At 35.8% G+C, this 26,267-nt stretch overlaps 1 protein-coding gene across 3 annotated transcripts in view; it reads left to right on the forward strand.

Moving 5' to 3' along the window:
• TMEM260 (transmembrane protein 260) overlaps nucleotides 1-26,267 on the forward strand; it is a 61,002-nt gene that overhangs the window by 21,099 nt on the left and 13,636 nt on the right. For 2 of the 3 annotated variants that reach the window (XM_032622171.1, XM_032622172.1), the window contains exons 4-12: nucleotides 5,735-5,912; nucleotides 7,298-7,411; nucleotides 10,844-11,023; nucleotides 12,546-12,586; nucleotides 15,646-15,729; nucleotides 16,929-17,043; nucleotides 18,360-18,529; nucleotides 20,840-21,011; nucleotides 23,706-23,854. In XM_032622171.1, coding sequence (XP_032478062.1) covers nucleotides 5,735-5,912; nucleotides 7,298-7,411; nucleotides 10,844-11,023; nucleotides 12,546-12,586; nucleotides 15,646-15,729; nucleotides 16,929-17,043; nucleotides 18,360-18,529; nucleotides 20,840-21,011; nucleotides 23,706-23,854 — 1,203 coding nt within the window. The remainder of the gene's footprint in view (nucleotides 1-5,734; nucleotides 5,913-7,297; nucleotides 7,412-10,843; nucleotides 11,024-12,545; nucleotides 12,587-15,645; nucleotides 15,730-16,928; nucleotides 17,044-18,359; nucleotides 18,530-20,839; nucleotides 21,012-23,705; nucleotides 23,855-26,267) is intronic. The other variant, XM_032622173.1, reaches the window with a different exon arrangement.

Here is a 26,267-nt window from a genome sequence, read left to right on the forward strand (position 1 = left end):
GACTGCCCCAGTGGCGCAGTGGTTACGACTCTGCACTCCCAATGCAGGGGGCCCGGATTTGATCCCTACTCAAGGAACTAGATCCCACATGCATGCTGCAACTAAGAGGTCACATGCCTCAACTAAGGAGCTGGAGAGCTGCAACTAAGGAGCCCGACTGCCATGACTAAGGAGCCTGCCTGCCACAACTAAGACCCAGCGCAACCAAATACATGTTTTTTTAAAAAATGCTTTAAAAAAAAAAATCTCAGGGAGATCCACTTCACACCCACTAGGATGGCTAGAATCAAAAAATCAGATAACAGGTGTTCACTAGGTTGTGGAAAAATCAGAACCCTCATCCATTGCTAGTGGGAATGTAAAATTATGTAGTGACTTTGGAAAACAGTCTAGCAGTTCCTCAGATGATTAAATGGGTTGCCATAGGCTCCAGCAATTCCACTCCTAGTTACATACCCTAGAGAAATGAAAGCATATGTCCACACAAAAACTTGTACACAAATGTTTATAGGCGCACTATTCATAGTAGGCAAAAGGTGGAAACAATCCAAATGTCCATCAACGGAAGAATGAATAAGCAAAATTTGGTATATCTATACAGTGGAATATTAATTCAGCCATAAAAAGAAATGATACTACAAGTTGGATGAACCTCGAACACATTGTGCTAAGTGAAAGAAGCCGGTCACAGAAGTCCACATATTCTATGATTCCATTTATAAGAAAGCCCAGAAGAGGGAAATTCACAGACAGAAAGTAGATTAGTGGTTGCTTAAGCCTGGCAGTGAGATTGCGGGTGGGGATGGGGGGAGATAGTTAAAGGAGAGAGAGTTTCTTTCTGAGGTGATGAAAATGTTATAAAATTGACTGTAGTGATGGTTGCATATATCTGTAAATATACTAAAAATATTTAATTGTACACTTTACATGGGTGAATGTATAGTATATGAATTATGTCTCAATAAAGCTTTTTACAAAAGGAAACATTCAAATCTAGCATTGGAAAAAAAAAAGAGAAGGAAGTTGCAGAGCTTGCAGAATTTCTAGGAGGGATGGATTACCAGGCTCAGAGCCCAAAATATTCAGAGTCCTAGGCAGGTATATGCTAGTGAAACCACCACTGCTGCCATCTCTGGGCCCCAGACACCCCAGCTTACACCACCAACACTGACCTGGATTCTGAGCACTGCCCTTCCAAGTGCTGCCATCGTTGTCTGTGAAAATGATGCACAAATCCCACCAGCCATGTCTGATTCTGTCTCCATCCCTGCTTCTTGGCCTCACGATTTTCCAATTCAAAGAATGGAGCAGGTGATTCTGACAGACAGAGCCCAGGTCATACACCCATGCTCTAGCTGCAAGGGAGGTTGGAAACGTATCTCGTATTTTTAGTGTGTATAATAGGAGGGGCCTTGCCTCATAAACTCATATCCCTCAAGCATAGGAGAGGATTTTAGATGTTAAGCAACAAAACCAAAAGAAAAAAGGTCCACTACCCTTTTGTCTTCAATTTATATTAGGACTACAACCCAAATTCCTATAGACTGAGTTGATTTCTAGGCAAGCTCATTTGAGATGCTAAAAAGATCATGATTATAGGTTTGATTTCCATTACTGGTTTTATAATCAGTTATCTTCTCTTCTATCACCTTACTCACAGTCTCACAAATTATTTCTCTGATACCAAGAAAAATCTAATGAAAGAGTATACGGATTATTTGTTGTAAAACCATCCTGACCTTGGCAGGAGGGTGGTGTGGGACAGAAATCAGGTGGGGAAAATTCAGATTATAAAGACCTTGCTGTTGTAGGATAAGTCTTCAATAAAATGCTAATGTACATAACTATCTGTAATAGTCTAAGGTGACTGGATAAATTTTATCACTGAAGTTGATAATTTTACCTTTACTGTTCAGTTTCTAAAAACTTATGAAATATTTGAAAAGGCAGTTAACATAGTTCATTCATAATTCCAATAATTAATGTCAACAATTCAAACACTAGGATGTCTTTCTGAGTATAATAATGTGTTAAAAATCATTGTAGATTAGTGAGTCATGAGTTTTCTTATTGAGGATTTGTACATATCAGTTCTCTTTAATTAACTGTTTGGTGGTTTTAAACTTTAATTGCCCTTTCAAAAAAAAAAAAGGTTAAAATCAATCTTGACAGGTGTGTACAATTCAAGTTGGTAGTATGTTGTGTTGATAAAACATAGACATAAACACGATTCTAATAATGGACAAAACTTCTGTTCTATTTACTCAAGGAGTGCATAGTTAACCAAGTAAAAGTACAATGTATCATTAGTCTGGAATAAATTATTTGACATTAAAACTAAAATAACCATCTTTTACCCCATAATGTCATGGTCCTAAATAGCTAGACTAACAATTTCAATCCTGGTTCTGCCACTTAATTACCTACCATAGGACTTGGAAAAATTACTTGGCCTCCCTGAGCCTCAGTTTCTTCATTTGAAAAAAGGAGACAAATCACATCTACTCATAGGGTTATTGTGCATATAAAATGAATTAATATAAAGAAGGCACTTAGAGCAATACCTGAAACACAGTAGCAAGAAACTCAATAAATGTTAGCAAATTATCTTGGAAATTTGCTGATTTTTTTTTTTTTTTTTTTTTTTTTTTTTTTTTTGCGGTACACGGGCCTCTCACTGTTGCGGCTTCTTCCGCTGTGGAGCACAGGCTCTGGACACGCAGGCGCAGCGGCCATGGCTCACGGACCCAGCTGCTCCGCGGCATGTGGGATCCTCCCGGACCGGGGCACGAACCCGTGTCCCCTGCATCGGCAGGCGGACTCAACCACTGCGCCACCAGGGAAGCCCCTGATTTGTTTTTTTAACTTCTTATTTTGCCATAATTTCAGATTTATAGAAAAGTGGCAAGAAGAGCCCAACTCTGTCTACCCTTTACCCAGGTTCCCCAGATGTTAGTATTTTACCACATTCACTTTATGCTTGACTCAGTGAGTATGCATGTATTGTTTTGTTTTGTTTTTTAACCATTTAAGAGTAAGCTGCAGTCATAGTATCCTTTTACCCTTAAATGCTTCAAGATATGTTCCTTAAAAACATTTTCTTGTATATCCACAGTGGAGGTCTCAAAGAAATTATCAGTGATACAACACTGTTACCTAACCTTCAGACTTGATTCAGTTTTTCCAATTTTCTCAGATAGTGTGCTTACAGTAGAAGAAAATCCTAGATCATGTCTTTTATTCTGTTGTGTATTCCTCTTTAATCTGAAACTGTTCCTCATGATGTTTTTTTTTTGTTTTTTGTCAAGACCTTGATATTTTTTGATACATACAGGCCAGTTATTTTGTAGTGTCCTTCAGTTTGAGTTTGTCTTTCGTCTTGCTTAAATTCAGGTAATGCATTTTTGGCAGGAATGCCGTAGAAATGATGCTGTATTCTTTCTATTGCAATAGCTAAGGAAGCATATGATGTTTGTTTGTCCCATTACTGGGCTGTTAACTTTGATCATGTGGTTAAGATTGTGTCTGTCCAGTTTGCCACTGTAAAGTTACCATTTCTCCCTTTGTAATTAATCTATTTACAGGATGATACCTTTAGACTATGTACATATTTCTGTTACTACAAACCTCTTACCCACTATTTTGGTATCCATTGATTATTGTTATGACAGTTGCCAAATGGTGATTTTAATTCCATCATTTCTTCTACAGTTATTAGTTGACTTTCCATGGACTTTCTCTTCTCACCCAATTTTTGTATCACTATAGATTCATAGATTCTTATTTATTCATTGGGTTACAGTCTATTACTATAATTTTCTTGATGATCAAGTTATCCCCAGTTTGGCCATGAGAGCCCTGTAAGCTGGCTCCTATGTCCTTTTGTCATGTCTCCGTTTGAGCACTTCCTTTCTTTTAAGTAGAGGAAGGAATCTTGTATCTTATGCTGACTGTCCAGAGTCATATTGAGAGCTGAAACTTAGTTCCTTTAAAATGTTACTAATACTTGAAGATTAATTCATTCTCTCATTTGCTAAGCTTCCTTTCTGTGCTTGGGGCTAGATGCTTCCAATCTAAGTGAAGTTTAACTCCAGTTCATATTTCAAAAACAATGTAAAAATAATTGTTACAAACAATTAAATGCTATCAATATGCAGAGATGGGCTAGAAACCAGGGAATTGAAGAGAAAATTGAGAAAAGAGCAGAGTTTTAATAAAGGAGCAGCGAGGATATTCATTTCAGCACTACAGCATGAGCAAGGGTGCAGAGCTAAGAATAGTCCTGTCTTATTAGGGAATTTTGAGGAGCTTGACTAGTTGGTGGGAGATCATGTTGGTAATTAGTGGCTAGGGGTGTCTGGTTTATTGGGAGCCTGGATTCCAGGCTAACTCATTTCTTATTTATCCTATAGGGATGGAGAGAATTCACAAAGAGTATGTTTCAGAAAGTTTACTCCGATGTTATATTGCAGAAGCGTTGGAAAAACATAAGACAAGTTAGGCAACTATTAAAATAATTGAGTCTAAGGCAATAGGAATACAAATCGAAAGGAATCTGGGAAGGAATTTGGAAGGAAGAAATAACTTTAGGGTCCTGAATCAGGATAACTGGGAGAATGGGGTACTCTGCAAGAAGTAGGAAACTGATGAATTTTATAAGGGAAAGAAAACAGAAAAATTGTAAAGAGAAACTTTACAAAGAAAAACAGGTTTAGTGATACTGAAATTTTTTAGCTTTTTTTTTTTTCTATTAAGATTGATTAAAAGCCATGCAGTTACTCCATAAATTTTATACAAAGCAATACAGCTAAAAAGTAATGCCCTGGGACCATATAATATCATAATTATTAGACATAGAGATGCTTGCTGAGTAATGCTTGTAAGCAATAGATATTCAGTAATAGCTTTAATTTTCATAGCTTTAGATTTATAGTGAAATAGGAAGTTGTTTTGGTTTGATATGCCACATTACCAGTCTCAAATCTTATCTCTGAATTGAGATCCAGTTTCCTTGACTGATTTGAAATATGGGGCTCTTGTTGGCATTTGGAGGCGAAGAATTTGTTTCCAAGTATAGCATTTGATTCTTCTGGGTTTCTAAAATTCACATTCCCATCCTTCTCTTTAAAAGATATATCATTTTTAACTTTGACTTTGTGTAAAGAAGAAATCATCAGAAACTAAGAATCTAGCTTACAAGATCTTAAAAGCACCAAATATTGTGACCAAGACATATTTTGCCAAATGTTGGGAGATAAATGTAGGAAGTACCTAGATCCAAACATTCCACAATAAGTGAATGTTCCTGAACAGATATTCTGCCGTTTCATTAATTTTTACAATTAAACGCATTTCAGTCTTAACCAGTCGTTATCATTCTTCTTCTTAGATATAGCAAGAAAAATGACACAGGTTTGTTATCTCTCTAGCTACTGTCTCTTCAGGCTTTCTGAACTGGCTTGAATCCTAAAGGTTACATCTGAGAACTAAACCTCATCCAATCCATAGGATACCAAGCAGGTTTGTTCATTTGTTTGTTAATAGGTTAATATATGGACTTCATAATTAAAATCTGTTGAAAGGAATTATTACATGAAGTAATGTATTAACCATCTAATGTGTTGGGATAGTGCTGGGCGACTGTCATAATTGCTGCTGCTACAGTTCACAAAAAGGAAAGTAAAGTCGGTTCTTTTGGTTGGGAAAGAAGATTTCATGTTATCTGTATTTGCAGGCTTTCTGGCTCATATGCTGGAGGAATCCTTGCTGCGGGGGTGTTTTCATTTTCTCGTCTAACATGGCAGTGGTCCATTGCAGCAGAGGTTTTTAGCTTAAACAATCTGTTTGTGGGGCTGCTTATGGCTCTTACTGTACATTTTGAGGAGGCAACAACTGCACAAGAAAGATCAAAGGTAACCTATTTTGATCAAAGTGAAATCACTTTTTGTTTTAATTTTTTGACAGATGCTCTATTTCTTTTTAACTTTGGTTTAGATATTGTTTATCTATTCTGATTACTGTCAAGGTAATCTAGGCATGTTGAGAGAGAAAATATTCTCAATTCTTTTACTGTGAACGATGAGAGCCTCTATAAAACATGGAATTTTTTTTTTTTCTTTCACAGTTCAGAAGGTTTTTGAAGAATGAGGGTATTCTGAAATCCCTTTTGAGTCCTATGAGAAAGATAGACTTGTTGGTTAATCCACCATCGTGTGTGTGTGTGTGTGATCTTAAGATGCCAAGTCCTAGGTTGACTACCTTAAATTATTTACCATTATGGCACATTGACTTATTCTCTAATTGCAAAAAAGATCAAATTTGCACTTTTTTTTTTTTTAACTAAAAGGAGAGGATCAACTGTAAAATGAAGTAGTCCCAAAGAGATTACAGTGACTTCTAAGGCCAACACTATCATCAAAATAATTTGAAATGTGGAGGAACCCTGTCTTCTAAGGGCTTACCGTCTATACATTGAAGAGTGCCAGATCATCTTAGTATATGCACAGCCTGTGTCATTAAAGATTATAGAAACAAAAGAATATAAAAGTTTATCTGAGGCTTCCATAAACAAACCTGTGGTGCTGTTAGAGTTTATTTATTTATTTATTTTGTGGTACGCGGGCCTCTCACTGTCGTGGCCTCTCCCGTTGCGGACCACAGGCTCCGGACGCGCAGGCTCAGCAGCCATGGCTCACGGGCCCAGCCGCTCCGCGGCATGTGGGATCTTCCCGGACCGGGGCACGAACCCGTGTCCCCTGCATCGGCAGGCGGACTCTCAACCACTGTGCCACCAGGGAAGCCCTTAGAGTTTATTTTTTATTTAAAATAAACTTTTTTCTGATTATGAAAATAACACATGTTCAAAAATAGCAGAAAGACCACCCATAGAGAACCAGGTTTCTAAATAAAAGTGTTATATTCAATTTATTTAATTCAATAGGAGAAAAAGTAAAACAGAATTGTTGAACTTCAGTTCTAGATTTCACTTGAATGAGAATTACACAATATCCTGTTACTGTTAGGACATGTCATCATATAGGACTTTGTAAAACTTAGTTTGAAGACAGTAATTTAAGGTCACACTCTGCAATGATTTGATGAGAATGAAAAATAATAATAAAAAATAATGGTGATAAATATTAGTGCATGTTAAAGCATGACTGTTTGCATCTAAGATGTTGATTTTAACCAGACTTATCGTACAAATGCTTAGCTTTAATATAAAGAATAGCTTTTTACTATTGTGCTGTTTTTGGTGAATTTTTAACTTGGATTTTTTTCTTTTATTTATTTTCAGATATCTAAAATTGGTGCTTTCTGCTGTGGCCTTAGCTTATGTAATCAGCACACAGTAGTAGTCTATGTTTTGTGCATAATACCATGGATTCTCTTTCGACTTTTAAAAGAGAAGGTAAGTTTTTCTGTTTTTTTTTTTTTTTTGCGGTATGTGGGCCTCTCACTGCTGTGGCCTCTCCCATTGCGGAGAACAGGCTCCAGACGCGCAGGCTCAGCGGCCATGGCTCACGGGCCCAGCTGCTCCGCGGCATGTGGGATCTTCCCGGACCGGGGCACAAACCCGTGTCCCCTGCATCGGCAGGTGGACTCTCAACCACTGCCCCACCAGGGAAGCCCTGAAGGTAAGTTTTTGAGTAAAAACGAAAATTCATAATATTTTATTTATGCCCACTATGACATTTATGGAATCAGAAAACACGGGCTTGCTTTATTTATTTCATATAAAGCTTGATAGGAATATCATTGAATCTATAGATGGCGTTGGGTAGTATGAACATTTTAACAATATTAATTATTTTAATCCATGAACATGATATATCTTTTCATTTGTGTCTTCTTCAGTTTCTTTCATCAACGTCTTATAGTTTTCAGTACACAGATATTTCACCTCTTTGGTTAAATTTATTCCTAAGCATTTTATCTTTTTGATGTTATTGTAAATGAGATAGTTTTTTTTTCCCAGATAGTTCATTGTTATTATATAGAAACACAACTAATTTTTGTGTGTTGATTTTGTATCCTGCAATTTTCCTGAATTTGTTTATTAGTTCTAACAGCTTTTTGATGGAATCTTTAGGATTTTCTATATAAGATCATGTCATTGGCAAACAGAGACAATTTTATTTCTTCTTTTTTTTTTTTTTCTTTTGGCCCTGCTGAGCTGCATGTGGGATCTTAGTTCTCCCACCAGGGATCGAACCTCTGCCACCTGCAGTGGAAGCGTGGATTCCTAACCACTGGACTGCCAGGGAATTCCCACTTCTTCCTTTCTAATTTGGATTCCTTTTATTTCTTTTTCTTGCCTGATTACTCTGAGTAGGACTTCAGTACTATGTTGAACATGAGTGGTGAGACTGGTGAGTGGGCACCCTTGTCTTGTCTTGTTCCTGATCTTAAAGGAGAAGCTTTCAATCTGTCACCACTGAGTACGATGTTAGCTGTGGGCTTGTCATATATGGCTTTTATTACGTTAATGTATGACCCACATCCATTAAATCAGAATTATTTTAGATTGGGATCAGCCACTGGCTCGGCTCTGCAGATGTGCAGAACTGCTGGCTAAGATCTCTGCTCTGGCACTGCTGCAAGCAGGAACGTGGTCTGCCAAGATGGGAGACTGGTTGCTGTAAGCCTTGCTCCCCTTCTCCGTCTCTATCTGATCCCCAGTGGTTGAGCCCTGAAGATCCCCCCAGTGGTCCCTGCGAGGTGAGAACTGAGTGAGCCTCCTGGGAAGCACCCTGCAATGCTGGGGGAGCGGGATATCCACCTTGGGCTCTCTTTTCCCACTGGAAAAACTGTAGTCCTAGGGGAGTCCTCTTGGTGCAGTGCTGTGCTGGCCTAGGGGAGGGGTGATGTGGTCAGAGTGCCCCCTGACACTTCAAAAGTGGTCCTTCTCAGTCTCTGTGGTCCAGGAATATGCTTTAGCCTCAACCCCAGTTTCTGGGATTTTCACAGTGGGGCCATGTCTATGGATAGTTGCTGATGGTGTTTTGTGAGAAGGACTGAAGTTGGGAATGATTTATGTTGCCATCTTGATGCTGTCACTCTTAGCCAGTCTTCTGATATCACGGGAGGTGCATTTAGATATCAGAGAGGTACATTCTCTGGCATGAACTTAAAAAGCAAATCTTTTGTGTTAGTTCTTTGAAGGGAGAGCCGTATTCTTATATAAAACATGCAAGACTCATGGTTGACAAGTTAGGAGCCTGGTCTGAGAGCCTGTTTACTCTACTTAGATCAGCTACTGCTGAATGATGAAATTTGGGAAAGTATGACTCTTCAAAGGACCTTTTATTTTCATTATTTAAAGAGCAGAGGCTAGAAAATAAGATCTACCAGTGAAGTGACAGGGAGTTGGATCTCACTGGTCAGATGACCTAAGGCAGCGCTGGAAGTCCTGAGTCAGTTGGTTGCGACCCTGACTGCTCACTTAAATTATCTGGGAAGCTTTAAGAAAGTAAGTAAGAGAGAGTGTGTGCGTGTGTGTGTGTGTGTGTGTGTGTGTGTGATCCCACCACCCTAAACTAATTCTGATTTAATTGATTTGGGGTAAAGCCCAGATATTAATATTTTTTAAAAGTTCCCCAGGTGATTCCAGTATACGTGCAGCTGGGACTCAGAACCTCTCTCCTGTACTCTCTGAAATAGATCTCATGTGATTGTTTCCCTGTTTATTTCCCATACAAAAGGAAAATTCTGCAACAACTGCACCTTGCCATTCTAAACTGAACCTTATAATATGCAGAAACTACCAAAATCTAAACATTTACTTTCTTTAAAGGTACTCTTAAGAATAGCAAAGCCATATTTTTCAATTAGTTATTTCTTACACTTTTTTCATCCCATCATTTTTATGAATCTCATTACCACTTTAGAAATGTCAAGCAAAATTAGTACTATAATAAAAGCACTCCATTTTCAATTAAGAATGTTTATTTGAAAATGCTGATGTAAGTCAACTGCTTTTCTACTTCTGGTGAATGCAAACTTTGGTACTTATATTCACTGTCACCTATGAATTTTCCATTTTGTAAAGGAAAGATGGGCAATTTCTAATCACAATATTTGTAAGAGACCCTTTTCCCAGTTACTAAAGCAACCACTATTTGAATCTTTCTAGTATACCAGGATTCTTCTGGACTTAATCTTTATAAAAATTTGGCAGTGTTGTCCTTTGTTTTAGAAATGTGAAGATGAGAAATATATTCTCCTTGAGGCAAGACTGTTGCATACAACAGGTTTCCTTCCTTCCTATGTAAATTGAGAAAAAAGAACATTTGGATGAACTGGGATGTTACTTAAAAGCTAGCTTCATTTGTGCCAAGTATTTTCATTAAATGTCCCAAACACTTGTAGAAAGAACATATTGTCAGTGTACAATCATAATAAAGTATATAATTGAAGTCTGCTTCTGATGATGGGAATGAAGTGAATCAGTATTAGAACAATATTTTGGGCATTTTCAAAAACTGCCAGACACCGTAATCACTTCCAAGTGGGTTATCTCAGCTGTGCAATGCTGCATGTCATGACATGGTTTTAAATGTAAAAGATGCAATAGACATGATACTCATGAGTCTTTGCTAATATTATTTGCTTCACTCAGATTTCACCTGCCATGCAAAGGAATTCAGACTGATGCAATTTTCTAGTAATCCACAGTAATCAGAAAGTTTAACATCGTATTCTGTGGTGACTTAATATAAATTGAGAGATCAGCTCTGAGTAAACATATTTGATGTTTTCCTTGATGTGTTCTTGAAGTTCCAGGATGAATCTGACTAAAATAAACATTATTATACATGTGACACCATGTGCTCTGATGCAGGAACTGTCCCTGGGCTCTTTGTTGAAGTTGGGTCTGTACCTCTCTGCTGGTTTGCTGCCCTATGTCTACCTTCCTATCTCATCCTACCTCCATCAAGCCCGTTGGACCTGGGGAGACCAGACAACATTGCTAGGATTTTTGACACATTTTCTCAGGGAAGAATATGGAACATTCAGTCTGGTAAATTTATATTTCAAGCCCTTTTAAGGAAATAAGTGGCAAAATTTCAGTGTTCTGCCTGGACCTTGAGTGGAAAAAAAAAAATCAGTGTTTTTGTGTCAATGACAGTACCTGGAATTTTCATTTGTTATTTGTATAGCAGACTTGCCCCTTGGAATGTAGCCTTTCACATATGTTAGAAAAAAAAATGAATCACTTAATCCGACATCATCCTGTTGTATACCCTGAATGTGTTTTTCAGGATAACAAGCAGTAAAAAGATTGCTGCCCGCAGTTGAAGCATTTCAGTCTTGTTAGCATTCGGTATCACTTTGGGCTCTTGGTCTGTGATTAAAAATATTTGGAAATGATTAAAGGGAAAAAAATCTCAAAAATTTTAATATACCTTAATGAGTATATTTGTTTCTTTTTTTAAAACATATTTGATGAACAGTGTTCATGTTAGTATTCAGTGGGGGATCTAAATATGTAAATGCTTCATAAAATATGATCTCACTTAATGGAAACTGTATGTTCTAAAGAATTTCAAAAGGCCTTTCTTTCCCTAAGACATAAATTAGGGGAAAACACTAAATGTGGCTGTAGGTAATGGCTATCTGAAAAGTGAAAGGATAAATAGATGGGTTTTTATTTTAAGAAAGACAGTTGTATCTGATTTTTCTTTCATGGTTTGCACTTTCTGTGTCTTAAGAAGGCAAATCTCAGAAGACTACAATATTATATGATACCATTTATACAAAATTCTAAGCCATGCAAAAACTAAACAGTCTATTGCTGAAGGATACATAAAAAGTAGTAAAACTATATAGTAAAACTGTATATATATATATACAGTTACCACTGGGGGACAAGAAAGCCCCTTTGAGAGCTTTGTGAGATACCTTATGGTATTCGTGCAGTTCTGTTTCTTCAGTGAGTGGTGAGTCTATAGATTTTTAAAAACTCTTTATTCCCTAAATATATATTATATATGTTTTTTTTATGTAGGAGGTATTTCATAATAAAGTCATTTAATAAAAGGATAATTATTATTTTTTGACTTAGAAAGTTTGGTACTTTAAATTTATACTCTGGTTTACTTACATTGGTTATTCCATTGAAATATTGCTTGAGGGCCATTCCAGATTTGAAATGTGTATAATTCACACATAATTGTGAAATTACAGGCAGGCGATAATGAGCTTTAACCAAAGTGCCCAAAAAAAGAGCTTAAAGAGACTTTGTAATGAAAGTGTAAAATCTGTTAGTTCATTAATGTGTTAATCATTCCTGCTGGAAGAGTTTAACTGATTTTTAGCCAATTATTGTCTCTGAAATTATTCCTAAGGGATATCTGTGTTTAGTTTTCACTGACTTCTCCTAAAAAATCCAATAAGGCTCTGAAGTAAACACTTTGAATGAAGAGACAAGTTGCATTGTATATTTAAACGTGTATCTTTTAAATCAGGGTAATTAAAACACAATAGTCTGTCTACCAAAGCTTCAGTTTAATGCTTATGCAAATAAACTTTTTTATGTTTAGGCCAAATCTGAAATAGGATCCAGTATGTCTGAAATATTGCTGTGAGTATGAAATATCTTAAACTATTTTTAAATGAATTCTTTATTAGTTCCTTTAAACGATTTTAGGGATTTCTGAGTTTATCTCTTTGTGAAGCAGTACGTCTGAGATGTAGTTTTCACCTCTGTGGTTAACAGTTTTTGTGTATAATGACAAATATTCCAGCATTTCCTTCAATAAGATAAAGCTTAAAATGAGTAATAAATAAAACAGTAAATAAGACTATTAGGAGACTAAATAGAATATATAAAATGAAAATGTTTCAACTTTCAGTTGTATACAAAATTACCCAATGTATTGTTGCTTTAGAAATAACTTTTTCTTTGTTTATATCTTCTTTCTTTTGGAGACATTTTAGAACATTGTATTTAACACAATTTGAACAATTATTTTCTTGTTATTTTGGTTTGAGCTATATTCATTTAATTCTTCAAACATTAATTTATTTAATGTTTTTTAAGACTTCCTTTAAGCTGTCTGTAAGCTCTATTTTTGACTTGCATATGTTTAAACATCCAGCCTTATTAGAACCAGCTTAAGCAAATATATTTTCATCTATATTATCTATTAGAGTTCTTTGAAAAATGGGTTAATATTTGCTTTAAAACCTATACAAAGCTGGGATGAAGTGAGAGAGTAACACTGACATACATACACTACCAAATGTAAAATAGATAGCTAGTGGGAAGCAGCTGCATAGCACAGGGAGATCAGCTCCGTGCTTTGTGACCACCTAGAGGGGTGGGATAGGGAGGGTGGGAGGGAGATGCAAGAGGGAGGGGACATGGGGATATATGTATATGTATAGCTGATTCACTTTGTTATAAAGCAGAAACTAGCACACCACTGTAAAGCAATTATACTCCAGTAAAGATGTTAAAAAAAAAAACTATACAGATTAAGGCAACTTGAAAAATATACATACCAGTTCTGTAATATTCTTACAGTATTTTCAATATAAAATTAGGGATGAATAGGTTTCTCTAACACTAAAGTGATCTCCTAAACTATTAATATGGAATTCACAGGACTACTTGAAAACTATTTTTAAAATATGGGGGAAATATTTCAAATCTGTATGTGAGGTAGTTCACAGGTTCTCACAATTTCTGTCTTGTTCATTAGCTAGCTTGTTTGCTTCCTTCCATACTTCCTTCTTTTCTTTTTAAATTACTTTCTTTTTACTCCAAGAAATGATACATAATTATTACAGAAAATTTAGCAAATACAGGCAAGCAAACCAAGAAATTAAAATGACTATAATTCCAACATGCAGAGATAACCACTGTTCTCAATCCATTAACATTTTTGTCTATATCCTTCCAATATTTTTAATATTTTTGCTTGTTTTTGAAAATGTAATCATAATGTATACTCTGTTTTGTTAGCCTGCTGTTTTTCATTTAATACTATATCTTGAAAATATTTCCCTGCCACCAGTTATTCTTATATAACCTTTTGAGGTTCTTACAATTGACTTTAAATATTTCTTTTTATGTCTGACAGAGACTTTTGTGGCTCCTTTTTCTTTTCTGTTGGGAAGAAGGTAGTAAGAAGCTCAGTTCCCCTTTTAAAGATAAAGACAACTTTATCAGTGTCTCTGGGCTTCTCCTTGGTTCTGCTTTTCTCCATGCCAAGACTCCCTGCCGGCTCTTTTCTACCTACCTTCCGAAGTTGTCACATTCAGGATCACTAGTATATTTTGTCTTAACAATCCCACATGAACTCCAGAGAAGCCTCAAGACTAATCCTAGACCATACATCTAACTTTCATTAGTAGCACATAAAAGTCATTTATTGGGGAACTTAAAGGCCTCCTTTACATTGAAATAATAGCAGTTAGGTCATATACTTAGAAAAAAAGACTTGACAAGAGCGATGACCACTCACACCGACACTGTTTGCTCAAACGAAATCGTAATACGGTATGGGGGCATAATCCTAGCACTCTCTGAATGAGTGAGAGAATTTCTAGTCTTTGTTTCAGGTGGACAAGAGTATTGAGAAAGGCAACTCATAATTAACTTACTAGAAAATCCTTCAACATGATGGAACCTAATCATCTTCTCTTTTCCAGTCAAGCAAATTACGTTCTTTCTCCATGCATATCTTTAAATTGCAATCCTGTTGAATTGCATTCTGGAAATTATTGAATCTAACCCTAGGCAGTGACCATGTTTTAGAGCTTACATTTAAGCAACACATCTCCAAGAATAAATTTTGAGACTGACTTCATTCCTTTTGAAGAATGGTTTGAAATGGGCCTCATGCTGGAATCAATTTTTCAAGTGTATTTGAAAATGAGTAAGGATATCTTCTCATAGTAGATAAGTTTCCATTAGTAAAATACACATTGTGTGGTTTCCATAATTATGGCATCACATTTTCTCCAGTAAAATTGCCAGTAGGGAGAAGAAAGTTCTTTGAGATAGTGTATAGAGTCATTTCTTTTTTAAAAATTGGAGACTGCTAGAGCTATTTGAGAACTCACATAACATTTAGAAAATGCTTATTAGTTAATGAAATAATTTAGATTAATTGTAGGGGAAAAATACATTTCTTGGAGATTGCTTAAACATTTTTTGAACCAAATAGTATAGAAAACAAGGAAGCCTTTTACGGAAGAAGATAACCTAGAAAACGATGATTAGAGATCACTTCTCTTTCCTTTTTTCTTCATGATTGGATCTCCAGAAAATTATTTGAATTGTTTTATTTTCAGTTTCATATGACTTCTTATCAAACTAATCTAGGATACAAATTGGTTTATAATATCAGTATAGTATACCAATATCAAAAATACCGAATAATTATTTGTTCTTATCTCAGGTCACATTGTGTAAGTTGTTAACCAGATGTTACAACTGGAAAATATCTTAGACTGTTTAACTCTTTCTTGTGGTACTTTTTCTTCCCAATTTAAAAGAATACAAAATTTTAAAATCTGACTCAAAGCCTTAAAATTATTCATTGCATAATCAGATATAGCCTATAAAGAATGCTTTATTTGGAACTCACAAATTTGGTTTTTGCCAACAATAAATTAGATTGTCTTTTACAGTTCTCAGGTGACAAATATGAGGACCCAACTCTCATTCAACATTCAAGCCCTTGCAGTTTGGGCAAATATATGTTTAGTAAGAAAGTGAGTAAAGTAATCCTTTTTCCATTATTTTTCCCATGTTCATTAATTGAATTAATATATTCAATGTCATTATAGAACATTGCCAGTAGTATTTTATATTCCAAATAAATGACTCTAATCAGTTGTATTAAGGCAAATATGTATTGCTTTTTTGCTAGGTTTTTTTTCTAATTATAAATTAATGACTTTGGAACACTGAACAGTATATTATAATCTAACTAAGTGGGCCATCTGATATCTTAAACTTCTGGTTTGATCTCTTACTATCCCATAGCCAATTATCGTTGCTTTGCAAAAGAGGCAAACAATTATTTGAACTCCCCTGGAGAAAAAAGTAACCTCCAATGATAAAAGGAAACCTAAAAAAATATAGCACTATTTACCTCCATTATTTTCTTGTTCATTTACTTTCTAGCCTGTTGAGTGTATTTTATGTAAATATATATTTGTATATACATTTATAGTTTTATTTCCTTAACATTATATTTTGAGCTTTTTCCCATACCATAAGAGATACTTAGAATCATTTAAATTTCTGTATAATATTCCATACTATAACCTAGGACAATTAATTTAAATGTTCTCCTATTTGAGGGTCTTAGATTGCTTCCACTTTTTCCACTATTATAAGTAATACCAAAGCATTGTTGTGGATTAATTCTTATCCACATTTCTGGTTCTTGCTTAAAAATTTATTCCCACATGTCAAATTACTGGGTCAATGAATGTGAATATTTTCTTTAAGGCTCTTGATATATATTATCAAATTAACTTTTCTTGAACATTGTACTAACATATATTCTCATACAACTGCATTCTCACCAGCACTGAGATTTGTCATTTTTAAATCTTTATTATTTTGATGCATGAAATTACTCTTTTGTTTTGCGTATGTTTAATTACATCTTAAATTTAACAAGATTAGTAAGTTATATTTCTTCTGCAGATTTTAACTTCGTATCTTTTGCTGCATAGTTCCAAATTATGCTGTCGACAATATGTAGTGCAGTGTATGGTTTATTACTATGCTTTGGTTATCTATTCCAACTCATATTTTTAAACCTACGATCTTTCTTTTTTCCTACTTAAAAATGGAAAGTTTTTTAGTTCCATTTTTTTTTCATAGTTTAAAATTGTGTAATATTATTGATATTCATGTCACATAAATAATTTTGGACATATTTTAATTTTTTTTATAGGGACAGACAGAACTCATCATTAGTATGGCTTTTTACTGGAATGTTTTGCATTTATTCATTGTTCTTTGCTTGGAGGGCAAATTTAGATATTTCAAAACCACTTTTCATGGGTGTGGTAAGTTTTACTTAGATATATCCTTTGACCAGAAAGTTAGTGAAGAATGTACAAATTTGTCTTTCATGAGTCTTGTAGAAGAGCAAGTTATCTCAGAAATAGTTAAAATTGTATATACATTATTATAAATCAAAATTTAAATTATTGAACCAGTAAAGCTAAGCCTTCTTTTTTGGGGGGCTGCGGGGAAGGGGGCGGGAAGCATTGTTTAGTTAACACAATAGTTAAATAAAAAAATAAATGTAAGGTAGATTTCAGTGAGTCATTTTATATGTGTGCTAGGTACTACTGCATTTCTCCTGGGATTTTCTTTTAAAAATAGCAAAGAAATAAGGGTTGTAATTAGGGCCTCTACCAACACATTCCCTTATTTCTTACCTCACCAGTCCAAGCCTGTGCAAAAGAGCAAGTATATTTCTGTTTTTCCCTGACTACCATATCTGAGATTAGAGTACTTCTTCTCCTTACAGAAGAAACTATATAAATGTAGATAGCTCTTTTTTGAACAGCTGAAACAGTTTGTGTGTGTGTGTGTGTGTGTGTGTGTGTGTGTGTTCAAGAGGCCTGATGAATAATACCTTACTTGAGCACCCGAGTTCTGAATCAGTTGAGAACACGGTAAACCAGTACATTGGGTGGGAGAATCACCTTTGTTACCCATAATGCTGAGATTGGAGAATGTGGTTAATATCTGTGGGGAAGGGAGTCTCCTCATCCTGCATCCCTGAATGGACTAGTCACAGGCAGTGCTGCACAGGGCAGGCCTCTCCCCTCCCCAGCTCACCTCACCCCAGAGTCTTCCCCTGGACAAGTACTTCCTGTGGGCGGCTCACTTCCAAGAGGAAGAGAGAGGAAAGAGGAGGGCTATGCAGGCCCAGTCCCAGCTCCCAAACTCCCCAGTCAGCTCAGTCCCTACAATCCTTCAGGAGGAAATAAGTGAGGGTAGAGAGAGGCCAGGAGTGTTATACTAGTGGAGCTTCTCTACATGGAAGGAAACATCAGGAGTTAAGCAAAAGCATTTCTCCACCTCTTCTGCTTTGAATGTTAGAATAAAGAGTTCAAGATGAAGTTTGTAGTATAGAAAAGAATGTGTGGATCCAAAAAGGGAGATCCACACGTCAAACAAGGAAGGAGGAATGCTTGAAAATTGAAAAATAAAGTGACATGGAGTTAGGTTGGAGAAGTCAGTTAAGAATACCTAAATGACACAGGCATAAGCAACTATATACATGCAATATATTTTTAAAATATATAAATACCTGATTGATTGCATGAACCAGTCAACTGGACGCACTGTTTGCATGCCTCTTTCACAGGTGGAACGGTTCTGGATGCAGAGCAATGCGGTGGTGGCTGTCCTCGCTGGCATCGGTTTGGCTGCACTTGTTTCTGAGAGTAACCGAGTACTGAACACCAGTGGGCTTCAGTGTCTGGAATGGCTTTCAGCAACTCTTTTTGTAATTTACCAAATATATTCTAATTATAGGTAACACATGGTTATTTTTATGAAAAGTAGCATTCAAGCCAGAGGCATTTGGATATTTAGATTCTAGGGGTTTGTCTTACTTTTACTTTCCACTAGTTTTCAAAGTGAGACAGCTTGGTCTGAATGCAGTGGTTCTTAAACTTTTGAACAAGAATCTCAGCACAAGTGATGTGTAGTTTCAGGCCATTGCAAACAAGGTTTTGGCTGGTGCATGTAAACACCCTGTATATTTTCCACTAAGGAATCCTAGAGATACTTCGTAGAATCTGGAGTGTACCTAAAATTCCATGATCTGAAATACCACTTAGATGGAGACTAAAGACATTTGGGGTTTTTTTGTATGCCCTAAAATAATTCACTTTATGCTTCAAAGATTTCATCTTTTGAGTAATCCTTGGCCCTTATCTTGTGCTCTCTGTAGTAGTGTATATTAAGTATTTTAAATAATCAAAGTTCTAGAAGTTTCTTAGCCCTGATGCATTATTAGTATTATATGTGTTTTTCAAAATCTGCTTAATAACCATTATAATGAAAACTTCAGTCTAACATAAAAGATGTAAAAGTTTAGATGATAGTTCATTTATTTGCGGCAGTATTGAGTAAACATTACAGAAGTGGAAGAGTCCATTGGAGTTTTGTTACACTGAGATTTGATTGGTACTTTAAAAGGTTACACTCCCCCTTTCAACTTAACTTGAAAAACTGATGTTCTTTATAATACTGAGGAAGAGCCGGTGTTAGGAAGGCTGTGTCACCAGGAGGCCTTGTGGGAAGGGGATGCAGGTCCCAGATACAACTCCAAGTTCAAGAAGGGTTTGCCGAGCCCATAGTGTGTTTCCCACCCTTTTTTAAAAAAAAAAAAAAAAAACCTTAACTATTTATTTGTTTTTTCGGCTGCGCTGGGTCTTTGTTGCTGTGCACAGGCTTTCTCTAGTTATGGCGAGCGGGGGCTCCTCTTCATTGCGGTGTGAGGGCTTCTTATTGCGGTGCCTTCTCTTGTTGCGGAGCACCGGCTCTAGGCGCGCGGGGTCAGTAGCTGTGGCTCGCGGGCTCTAGGCGCGCGGGCTTCAGTAGTTGTGGCACATGGGCTTAGTTGCTCCGCGGCATGTGGGATCTTCCTGGAGCAGGGCTCGAACCTGTGTCCCCTGCATTAGCAGGCGGATTCTTAACCACTGTGCCACCAGGGAAGTTCCACTCACCCTTTTTTATCCCAGTCTTCTCGTGGCTCAGGTCTTCAGGGCAATTCCAGTTCCACACCAGGGATGCCTGCACAGACTGGGTGGTTTGGTTTTGTTTTGATTCTTTTTTTACCCCAGGTGAATGGAATAGACAGCAACTTTCCTGGATGGCAAAATGTGAGGCATTGCCCTGCAATGTAGGGAATCACAGTAGAAGATGGTTGCATCAGTTACAAAGGCAAGGATAATATTTTGTTCCCGGAAGTATTCATTTGCTTTGTGATGCTAACCCAGTGATTCAACTTTAGGCTTTGTTTTTCAGTACCATTACATGTAATGGACCTGATAATAACAGGAAAGACATTGCTGCTTCTGTTTTTCGATGCTTTTCCTTTCTTGTATTCTTTTTCTTTTTTCATGGAAAGCTCTCAGAATTCATGCCAGTTTTTTCTTTGAAGTTAGAAAGTCCACTTCATCCCTGAAAAGAGTTGTACTGCTGTTGTTGGCAATGGCAAATAATGCCTGGAGAGAAGTAAACATCTCAACAAATTATTCCTTCCCTTCTTTCTCATTGGTCTCATTCTCTAGTGATTTCTCAGTCTAGAAGGGAGAGAGGAACACAGGGAGTCTTTGGTCCAGGGAAGTGGTGGAAAGGATCAACCTCTATGTGCAAGAGAGTCAGACAAACGTGCAAATTTATGCCAGAAACTGGCAGATTTCCTTTTGCATTTCTGAAAATTCCTTTGAGCTAAATGGAATTAACATGAAATTACCTTAAACTCCAAGTGGAATCAGAAACGTTACTTCTTTTTAGTGAAATTGGATATGCTTTTAGGAAAAAAAGTACTTATTATTGACCACTAACTGATTCCCTTTTTTATGGAAATGATAATGAATTCCAGAATTAAAGCAGTATGCTGAGTTTTCTCAATTAGTTCCTTCTTTTTTTTTTCCCAGTTAATAGTGTTCCCTTTTCAAATATATGCATCCTCTTAGAAGATATGTTAGAATATTTTAAAGCACTAAATGTAGATTGTGTGATGGGAAAGGAATGGAGCAGGAAATAAGCCCAGTCTTATTAAAACTAAAACAATGTGTTGCTATTTTAATATTTTGTAATCCTTTCATTTAGCATTTGTGACCAAAGGACCAACTATGTGATCGATAAGTTTGCAAAGAATCTTCTAGCCTCTATGCCTCATGGTGCAATTATCTTACTCAGAGGAGATCTGCCAGGGAATTCTCTCCGTTACATGCATTATTGTGAGGGACTGAGGCCAGATATTTCATTAGTGGATCAGGAAGTAAGTATATGAAAGATACACTTAGAATATAGTAGTAGCCATCATTTTAAAACATATGTTTTTTAAAGAACTATTTTTTTTAAACATTGAGTGGGTACAGTTTCTATGATCACTCTTAGGTAAAATATATATCACATTCTTTTATTTATTTTAACTAATAGGAAAAGTCATGAGTTGCTTCTTTCCTTTTTAAACTGAATGTTCTAAGAATTAATGTGTTTCATATTAGATTCAAACAGCATCCTAGGTCTGTAGTTCACGTGACAGACCATGACAATGTTGTGTTGTAAATTTATTTTTAAATTGTTCTTTTACATCCAGCTAACTCAACCATTCAAATTAACACTTCCCAGTGATCCAGGGATTAAATTAAATTAGGCTGACTATAAAATAAGTCATACCGCAGGTTGGTATACATTTCATGCAAAATAGAAATTATTAACCACAATTCTGCTATAGAATTTATTTGTAAATTTTGTTGATCTTAAGACAAAAGTATTTTTGGAGAGGACTTGTGAAAATTTCAAGGCCTATTAAAACAATCTTCTTGAACTGAAAAAAATATATGTAAACTATAGGGTTTATTGTTTAAGCCATAAATAGTTAAAGGGAACAAATCTTTCTCTGGTGTTTTTAGAACGGTTGTCAGGAAAACAGAAATTCTTAACCTTGAAAAAATACATTTAGTTTGAGCAAACTATTAGGCACAATACTTACTTAATAAATTTCATTCAATTAATGAATAATTAAAATTTTTTGAGAACACTATAAACAGATTTGAAAATATAGGGAAATTTGAAAATTACACATATTTTTAGAAGGAGTTTGCACTTATGTACACAAATGATTAATTTGATCTTCAGTCTAGCACCTGACCAAAGCTAGATCATTTGTTGAAAATATGGTATCATAATGTGATTTTAAATACTATTTGGGATGACAGCTACTATGATTGAGAAGCTTGGATTTCAAAGTTAATTAGACCCAAATTCAAGTCCTCATCCTCTCACTTCCTTGGATGTGTGACTTGGGTCTATTGATTTTTCCTCTCAGAGCTTCTGTTTCCTTATCTATAAAATGGAAATGATCATTAGATAAGTAAGTTAGGATGCTTCTGAATGTAAGGAACAAAATCCCTGACTAAAGAGTATCTTAAACTATGGAGATTTTAATCTCATAAGACAAGTAGTCTGGAGAGAGGAGGCTTTAGGATTGATAATACAAGCAGTTCCATGATGACAGTGTTCTGGGGCAGCTTTTCTGCAGGTCTCTTGAACTGATGGATGCCTGGTTCCAAACATCACATGCAAAGTGCTTCTCCTGGGGTCTCTCTCTTTCTCTCTCTCTCTCTGTATTGGGAGTAACATGTACCCCAGATGCCCCCAGCAGACCTCTACTTGGGCCCCACTAACCAGTATTGGGTCACTTGACCACTCCTAAACTACTCACTAGCAAAGGAGAATGACTAGAACTACCTGATTAAAACCAGGATTGTGTTAGTTGGAAAGGATTGGCTGTTGAGTGGGCAATCAACAGTGTCTGATATAACTTAATTATTCTCACATAATAAGGTTATTATGAGAATTAAATTAGAAAGAGTAAGGCCATAGCACACAGTGGGTAGTTAATGTTACTATACCCAAGAACTGAAACTGTTGGGTAATAAACTCTAATTCAATAAGTATTTTTTGAGTATTTACAGTGTACACTTAGATTAAAACTAATTTGTCACTTCTAGTTAAATGACTTGTATAGACAAGTAAAACATAAGCATAATTGCTCAAACGATGATATCCAAACTTAATGAAGCTTTGAAGGTGTAAATAGGAGTCTTTTCTTTAAAAAAAGAAATCTGTACATATGAAAGTATAGAATGAAGTATATATTAAGTATAGAATTAAGAAAAAATTTTTGATATAATGATTTATTTTAATCAAAAGACTATGTAATTAATTTGGAGCTACTAATAAATTCAGATAATTTAGCCAAAGGGTTTTTAATTTTGAGGCCTAGGTTATCATATAATTGAGCTTCTCAAGGGCAGGGATTGATATCTTCTTCATTATAGGTGAGCAATACTTGTTTTTTGAATGAATGAAAGAACAGAGTAATGACACGTCTCTGTATTTTGCCTAGGTTGTCTAGTCTGGCCATCAGAAAGACATTTCAGGTCCAGCAAACATAGTTTGGGAAGTATTCTGTGCCAGGCAATGTGATAGGCGCAGAGGCAGTGAGATGAAAACAGCCCTTTTCATGTAGGAGCTTGCAGTCTAGTGAGGAATAGGCTAAGAGCTAACTGAGGTAGGTACAAAGTGCTATAAGAGCATGGGACCTGGGGAGGGCATCTGAGAGGCACTGGTGTTTAAGCTGGTTCCGAAAGCTCAGTACACTCTCTAGGCATGAGAGCAGGAGGTCATTCTGGGTAGTCTGGCAAATGCATGGAGGTAAGTGAAACTAGGTGCTGCTTTTATTGGTGGCTGATAGTTATAATTGAAGGCATGAAACCTAAGGTCTAAGGCATTAGAAGAAGAGTCAGTGCCACATACCTCAGTTGCATTTGTATGTACTTTTCAATTATGTTTATATTTAATGAGTACCTCCACATTTTAGAACCTTTTCATTGTCCTTGATAAACTCGATTCTTTTTAAAGAAACATATTAAAAGCATGATACCATATTTTATCTTTCTGGCAGATGATGACTTATGAGTGGTATTTACCCAAGATGGCAAAGCATTTACCAGGCGTCAAATTTCCTGGGAACCGGTGGAATCCTGTGGAAGGAATATTACCTAGTGGAATGGTCACATTTAATCTTTATCATTTTCTTGAAGTAAATAAACTGTAAGCACTCTTTTCATATAATAGCTTTTCTAAAATCTTAAGCTTTTCTAAAATTGTTTATGTAGCAGCTGTGCTTCATCCAAAAGACCAATTTTCTACACCTATTTCCCTGTCACCGGTGAGATTATCTCTGTAATTAAATTGAATATCTGTGCATAAATGAGGCCAGGCAGAAATAAATGTTATTGTTCTGGGTAAAAGAAAAATAAAGACAGATTAGCAAGAATAGCAAATAAGATCTTAGTACAATTCAGAGAAATTGGAGATGTGCCTGCCTACTTGAAATCATTGCAGGTAGATCGCAAGCAATTATAGTTTCCCCCTGATCAACACCATGGCCCCCTTTTAAGTTTAATGCAAATGTTTTCCAGGAATAATCACTATATAAAAATAGCTTAAGGATTTTTTTCTAAAGGATAAGCCATTTTTATAAATAAGAAAAACACCTACAGTTATGTTGGCTGAGATAACATATGAGAATTGTGAATTCTATACTTGAGAACATAAAATTATTCATAGTTAAGGTCAAGAATAAATAACTCCTTCAGTGGTAGAGTGTTGAACATTTTTCCTGTCCATGAAATGCTTGGGATTGTCCAGAGCGTGAAGAAGAAAACTTATTTCATAATTTCTATTCTCTTATAAAGGGGACTTCAGAAATTCTTTGTAAAAGTTAAACTATCCCTTACCAAGAACCTAATGATGTGGTACTTCTGGTGTTCAGAGCCTGAAGTTTACTCTGGCTCATGAAGTAATATGAAGGTGATAGGTATAAATGTGCTGTGAGAGTAATATTTAATTGTTCTATTGTGGAATAAAATGTTAACAATTAACATCTCCAAATCAGCATTTTTTGGTGAATTTTATTTAATTCAACCTTATAAACATCAATTGAGCGTACTATGTACCAGTTTGTATTAGGCAATAAAGTGAGACAGTTCCAGATTTAAGTAAGACTACAATCTAGTTGTATCTATACACAGATATGAATACAATTGGCCATAATATGATGGCGTAAGCTCTATACTAACAAAGCCTTGTAAAGTGTGAGACACAGTAAATGTTCAATGTGTGTTTACTAAATAGATGATTTAATTGACAGTATAAGCCAAGTGTTCTGGGAGCATGGATGAGGAAGCAATTAATTCTTCCCAGGGGCATTCATGCAGTATTTATTTAATAAATATTGGGTATTCAAAATGTCCCAAGACCTATACTAGCTGCAGATGCATGGGTGTGATCCCTGCTGTCACAGTCTTTCAGAGAGGTGTCAAGTGGTACCTTAAACATGAAACTGATAAGTTATAGTATCAGCTGGCAAGCATGATAATAGTGGTATGGATAAAATGTTGGAAACTTAAAGGCTAAGTAAGAATTTGCCAAGTGGGTAGGAACAATTAGGATACAGGACACATCCATGACCCCAGAAACTCCCTTTCGCTGTCCTGTGTCATCATACTGTCCCCGAAGCCCTAACTCTCACAACCACTGATCTATTCTCTGTTCCTATAGTTTTAACTTTTCCAGAATGTCATATAAATGGACTCATAAAGTATGTGACTTTTTGACATCAGCATATTTCACTTAGCATAATGCCTTAGAGATCCATACAAGTTATTGTTGTATATCAATAGTTTATTCCTTTTCGTTACTGAGTAGTATTCCATTGTATGGATGTACTACAGTTTATCCATCCACCTGCAGAAGGACATTTGGGTTGTTTCTAGTTTGGGGCATTTGTGAATAGAGCTGCTATAAACGTTCATGTACACGTTTGTGTGTAAATATGTTTTCATACCTAGGAGTGGGATTACTGGATTGTTTGTTTTTTTTACTATTGAGTTGTGAGAGTTCTGTGTATATTCTAGATTCAAATCCTTTGTCAAATACGTGATTCATAAATATTTTCTCCCAGTCTTTTTGTTCTCTTCAAAGTGTCTTTTGCAAATAAAAGTTTCTTTATTTTGATGAAATCCAGCTATCATTTTTTTATTTTATAGATCATACTTTTTGATCTCATATCTAAGAACTCTGCCTAATACCAGGTCACAAAGATTCTCTCATGTTTTCTTCTAAGCGTTTTATAGTTTTATGCTTTACATTTCAGATCAATGGCCCCTTTTGAGTTAACTTTGCAAGGGTATTGCCTAGAACAGAGGTCTTTTTTTGCATATGAATATCATTTGTTGAAAACATTATTCTTTCTTCGTTGAATTGCATTTGCACCTTTTTCTATACTTACAAAAACATCCTTCTGGGTTTTTGGTTGGTTTTAATTTGATTAGTGTTTTCATGGTATTTCTCTTTTTATCCTTTTGCTTTTAACCACCTATGTCACGTTTAAAGTGGGTTTCTTGTAGACAGTACATATTTGGCTCTTGTTTTATTATCCATTCTGACAATGTCTATGTTT

Source organism: Phocoena sinus, chromosome 2 (genome assembly GCF_008692025.1).
Source record: "Phocoena sinus isolate mPhoSin1 chromosome 2, mPhoSin1.pri, whole genome shotgun sequence".
In the NCBI taxonomy this organism is placed as follows: domain Eukaryota; kingdom Metazoa; phylum Chordata; class Mammalia; order Artiodactyla; family Phocoenidae; genus Phocoena; species Phocoena sinus.